The sequence below is a fragment of the Coenobita brevimanus genome, chromosome 98 (genome assembly GCF_032717465.1).
Source record: "Coenobita brevimanus isolate Jiangsu-jjx chromosome 98, ASM3271746v2, whole genome shotgun sequence".
Classification (NCBI taxonomy): domain Eukaryota; kingdom Metazoa; phylum Arthropoda; class Malacostraca; order Decapoda; family Coenobitidae; genus Coenobita; species Coenobita brevimanus.
In genome coordinates this window covers 36021661-36027660 of record NC_137051.1, presented here as the reverse complement: position 1 = coordinate 36027660, position 6000 = coordinate 36021661, and the positions used below count along the sequence as shown (strand labels likewise).

General features: G+C 41.4%; 1 protein-coding gene across 1 annotated transcript in view; it reads left to right on the top strand.

The window, feature by feature from the left end:
- LOC145414032 (laminin subunit alpha-1-like) overlaps positions 1-6000 on the top strand; it is a 147075-nt gene that overhangs the window by 104474 nt on the left and 36601 nt on the right. Inside the window, exons 5-8 of the mRNA XM_080283598.1 lie at positions 2074-2237; positions 2700-2790; positions 3786-3982; positions 4774-4870. Coding sequence (XP_080139724.1) covers positions 2074-2237; positions 2700-2790; positions 3786-3982; positions 4774-4870 — 549 coding nt within the window. The remainder of the gene's footprint in view (positions 1-2073; positions 2238-2699; positions 2791-3785; positions 3983-4773; positions 4871-6000) is intronic.

The window sequence follows — 6000 nt, the reverse complement described above, 5'->3', positions numbered from 1 at the left end:
GTTCTGGAAAATGATGAGGCAAAAGAACAAAGACAGAAATGGCTGGACGACTTTGAACATGACTGCCTCTGTCCTATTGGCACATTAAGCTCTATTTGGCTGGATCATTTGGTACGTGAGGTGAAGCCAGGAATTTTGAAAGCTGGAAAAAAAGGTAAATGATCAAGTGGGCCATTACACTGCACTGACTTTAATATTTCAGCTGCTGTTGCGCCTCGCTGTTCCTATTTCTGGATCCTCCCTCCCCCTCCTGTCATTTGCAAAACCAAATTAAGTGAACTAAATATTTGGCAAAACAAAAATTATCGGGACTGTTATATTTTCATCCCCTTTAAACTGAACATAATTAGGATGGGGGTAATATCATCGCATTTTTATATATCTGGGGACAACAGGAGTAGTTATAAGAATCACTGAGAGATACGAGTTCTTATTTACGAAAGTCACGAGTTGTAAAAATGTACAGTATTCTGAAATCATTCCTGAACATGTAAATTTTATGGACTATCTTTCCAGTATGTTACACGTGCCTGTCGTTCAGTCTTTCCCATGTGCACTGATTGTATGTGTTTTATAATTCTGAGTTGGTTGCCCAGGAACGCTCACATAATTTAATATCTTCAATCCCAGGACGAAGGTTTGCAGTTCTGTGGCCAGCTCCAAACAACCTTGTATAACTTGAGACTGTGACCTGGGTGGATTATATATCGTCTCCATTCACCCCTTCACCACCAGGAGGCTCTCTTAAATTGAATGAAGTCTTGCAGCCTCTCTCTCTCTCTCTCTCTCCTCGGAGGAAACAATTTTGCGTGTTTCTGGCCTTTGGTTCCTTCTTCCTTCTATAAAAAATAAATAAAAATAAAAATGTTGCAGTAGTTAAGTGCCTAAACGATGCATTTTCTTTTCGGTTCGGAAATTGGAGGTGGGTTGACGCGAGGTGAGGTGGGGTGGGGTGAAGTAGGGTGAGGGAAGGTGAGGTGGGGAAGTAGGGTGAGGGAAGGTGAGGTGGGGTGAGGTAGGATGAGAGACTGACAGACAGACAACCAACAAAGGAGAGATAATCCAGAAAGTTTCGTGTACAGTATTTTTCCTTTCAATAGCCACTGTTTGATCCATCACTCATATTTATCAGCTTGTCTTTCCACTAGATCCGTGCTGCCTCCATCACTGATAAGTCTTGCAATTCTCCTTAGACTATTACCAAGATTTTTACCCAACGTTTTTAAAGCTTTTCACCGTCACGAATATTTCTTCCATCACCCTCTTCTGCCAATGTTCCTTTCGTTTGCTCCATCACAAACGTTTCTTTCAGCACCAACGTTTCTGTCAACGTTCCTTAACCTTATCCTTTTCACCCATCTTTCTTGTATCGCAAATATTTCTGCAAACGTTTCTTTAATTACACCATCGCCAACATCCCTTCCATCATCAACAGTTCTACTAACGTTTATTCAGTTCACCATCTCCAACATCCCTTCCATCATCAACAATTCTACTAACGTTTCTTCAATTTACACCTTCACCAACATAACGTTCACACCAACTTTTTTTTTACAACATTCCTTCATTGCATTAGCCAACATTTCTTCCAACACCAACATTCCTTCCACCTTTCCAGCAGTTCTTCACCATCATGTCTTGCAACGAGTCTGATGTTACCGTACCATCCACTCCTCAGATGGAGTGTACTGTACCCAAATAGTAAAAATGATGATCTTCAATATGCAAAGCCTGGTCACTGCAGTTATATCATTACAGTAAAAATATTTTCAGTATATAGGTATAATTTCTTCAGTATGGAGGTATGTTCTTCAGTATGGAGGTAGAATTTCTTCAGTATGGAGGTGTAATTTCTTCAGTATGGAGGTATTTCTTCAGGATATAGGTATAATTTCTTCAGTATGGTTGTATAATTTCTTCAGTATGGAGGTGTAATTTCCAATATGGATGTATAATTTCTTCAGTATGGAGGTATAATTTCTTCAGTATGGAGGTGTAATTTCCAGTATGGAGGTATAATGTCTTCAGTATGTATAATTTCCTACATTTCTTTTAACATTTCCATACTTTCAGGCACACGTATCTTTAGTGAATAGACGGCCGGGTTCAGCAGGGCCATCTGAAGCGCTACTGAAGTTCACCGAGGCTCGCTATGTAAGGCTGAGGCTGCAGAAGATCAGGACCCTCCATGGTGACCTGCAAGACCGTTCATCTCAGTCCGATGCCTCTGTTACCAAGTTAGTGAGAGAGAGAGAGAGAGAGAGAGAGAGAGAGAGAGAGAGTGTGTGTGTGTGTGTGTGTGTGTGCAACGCTTACTATGGGAGAGGATGTAAAAAGCAAACTACTTAAAGAGATCAGTGTAAGTGGGTACACTCGTATATCTTACAGTTTCCACTCTCTCCAATCCTACCTTTGGCTGGAAGAAAGTCAGAGCCAGGATTTCCAGCTGAGGGAAGACCTGGAATCTCTGGCCATTTCTAAATCTGACAAGGAACAGGATCATCACAAACCATTTCTCATGCAGCAAAATAAAGTCTCCAGCTTCCTCTTCAAGCAACAAATCTATTACGACGCAGATGTAACGCTGTTGTGTGGGTCATGTTGGTGAAGGATTTGGGACAGGTAAAAGTGCATAGCCTTATTTACCCTCTGCCAGGTGATGGATATTGCTCTTAACCTTCTTGTCCTTTTTCTTCCAGACGTTACTTCTACTCGATCAAGGACATAAGTATTGGGGGACGGTGTGTGTGTAATGGTCACGCCAACAACTGCGACACGAACGGGCAGCAGGTGAGAGAGAGAGAGAGAGAGAGCCAGGATGTTATTATTATTATTATTATTATTATTATTATTATTTATTATTATTATTATTATTATTATTATTACTACTACTACTACTACTGCTACTACTATTTCTACTACTGCTATCATTATTTTTATTTTTTATCGTTATTGATGTCATTATTACTGGTATTATTATTATTATTCTTAAAATTATTGAAATTAGTAGTAGTAGCAGTAGTGGTAGTAGTAGCAGTAGTAGTAGTACTGCCAGGAAAGCTGTGCAGAAAGAGGTAATCAGCTTTCGAATCACATCAGTAATGCTGTCTAATACTGTACTGTTTACTCCTTCCTTGTGGGGGAGAAAATGATGATGATGATGATGGTTTTAATAATGATGATAATGATGATGGTGATGATGATGATGATGATGATGATGATGGTAATAGCTACTGTCGTGTTGTTAGTGATAATAGCAGTTACACGGCATACTTTCTTTAACCTGACAAAGATCCTAAACCATTCTCAGCTCATGGTGATGCCCAGGTGGAGTTGGAATGGAGGGTCGATTTAGCTAGCAACCAAGGAGATTCATTCCACCTCATAACTAAGGGTCATTGAACTTCTTGTAGCCACGACATAGCATTAGGATTGTGGGAGTGGACTGGTTCTGTCGGATGAAAATAAAAAAGTGAGATGGCGAGGATTGTATTTTGTGTGTGTGTGTGTGTGTGTGTGTGTGTGTGTGTGTGTGTGTGTGTGTGTGTGTGTGTGTGTGTGTAACGATAATTCCTGTATGTGTGTGACAATAATTCTTTGTGTGTCGATAAGTTCTGTGTGTGTGACGATCATTCCTGTGTGTGTCACGATAATTCTTGCGTGTGTGTGTGTGTGTGTGTGTGTGTGTGTGTGTGTGTGTGAGAGAGAGAGAGAGAGAGAGAGAGAGAGAGAGAGAGAGACGATAATCCTTGTATGTGTGTGACGATAATTCTTTTGTGTGCCAGACCGCGAAGTGCGCGTGCGTCCACAACACCTGCGGGGACCAGTGCGATAGGTGCTGTCCCCTGTTCAACCAAAAACCGTGGCGTGCAGGGAACTTCAGCGATGGCGGGGCGTGTGAGCAGTGTCAGTGTTACGGCCACGCAGACGCCTGTGTTTACGACCCAGAGGTGGCCAGGAAGAAGCTCTCCCTCAACATCAGGTGGGTAGCTCCGTCTGTCTGTCTTCGTCTGTGTGTCTGTCTCCCTCTGTTCTCCAAGCAGACGAAGAGGTGGCCAGAAGAAGCTCTCCATTAACATCAGGTGGGTATCTCCGTCTGTCTGTCTTCGTCTGTCTGTCTCTCTCTCTCTCTCTTCTCCACGCAGACGAAGTGGTGGCCAGGAAAACACTCTGTCAGCATCAGGTGGGGGTCTCCGTCTGTCTGTCTTCATCTGTCTCTCTAAGTCGTTCTCTCTCTACAATCCAATATCTGTGCACGACTTAGAGGTATACAGGATAATCCCCACAACAAGCAGCCATAGATCCAGCCACTTGAGCATCGTGAATCCTATATACAAAGGATCTAACACAGTGTTTACGATATCGCATCCCCTTACGAGTTAGCAGTTGCCATGAATAATTTTGCTTTCGTATTTTTCACTCCAGTTATCATTCTTGTTTGATTGTGAAGTATTCGGTGGCTGCAAGATTAAACTGAAATATAGACAGATGAAATTATACTTGAGCTCATGTAATTTTTAGTGTTGGACTCTAGGTAGTATAAGGGTCCTAACACCTTTTCCCTAGCGATTTATTTTGCTTATTATACCTTATCATTATCTTGTATGCTACTTATATCGTTTTAATACTGACGTAATTTACATCTGCACAAAAGCATATTGGGCAGTAATGTGAAGAATGTTAGAATTAATCGCTAAGGAAGAGATGCAACGGGATTTGAAAACGACCTAAATACGACCTATAATTCACCTGGCTTTGCTGTCCTTCACCCAGGGGAGAGTACGACGGGGGTGGTGTGTGTGTGAGTTGCCGCCACAACACCGATGGCTACAACTGCGAGAAGTGTAAACCTGGCTTCTACAGGCCGCAGGTGAGTGTAATTGCACAATTTGTACAGTTTTCCGAGCTAAGTGGAGACGCTGGAAGAGGTTAGACGTCATTCTGTACTATATTTCGTGTGCTTAAACTTCAATTCGCGAAGTGGACTGTAAACCTTAATTTTTGAAAGTTATTTATGGAATGGCTCTGATCATTACATATGGTTAGCCTGCATCCCATATTACAGAATGCAGTCAGTAACCATAAAGGAACGCCAGACACATTGCATCATCGTCAAATATCTCAAAAATCATCGTATTAAAAAAATGGTGTTTGCATCCTACCTCTCGATCCCCGGTTTAAGCTGAAGATCCTTAATTTAGAAGTTGTGAGAAATAAGAAGGAAATAGAATACTTAAAGAATTACAGGAATGCAACCCAGGCCTCTGTACACACTCCTTGTCCAGACTTAAAGACTTAGAAGAAATGCTGGATGAGATTTGACGGGTTCGTGTCTCTGCATTTAGTGGGAAAAATGTAAACACTTACGTTTGATATACTGTATTTACCGAAAAGTGAAAAAGAGGCATCTAAGGATCATAGGTGTGTGTGTGTGTGTGTGTGTGTGTGTGTGTGTGTGTGTGTGTGTGTGTGTGTGTGTGTGTGTGCGTGCGTGTGCGTGCGCGTGTGTGCGTGCGCGCGCGCTCGCCCTCTGGTAGCCTCTTGTCTATGTTTACAGACTATGCAAAAGCTTTAGGAGATGAAAACGAATTCATGTTTCTTGACGTTAAGTAGTATCCTCTTTTGTATAAGAGAATACGTAGCACTCTTTCATTTGTTATTTATTTTGCCTTTTACAGGTTAATATTCCCTTGCATTTATTCATATATTTCACTAATGACACATTTCACTAAACACAGACAGGACGATATTACTGTGTAGTGTGGGGAAAAAAAAATCATATTGGAAAGAGTGCAACGAAATCTCCTTTGCCAGCGAAAACAAGACCCAAAGTGGAAATGTGGGAGTGTTAGGTGGAAACGTGGAAATGTTAGGTGTTAGGTGACTCAATCTTTTTCCCTGTTGCTTACTTAGTTTATTTTCCTAAGCTTGTTTCACTTTTTTTACTTGATAATGGAGTAACTTTTCGTTATGATGTATGTTTGGTAAAGGTGGTTAGGA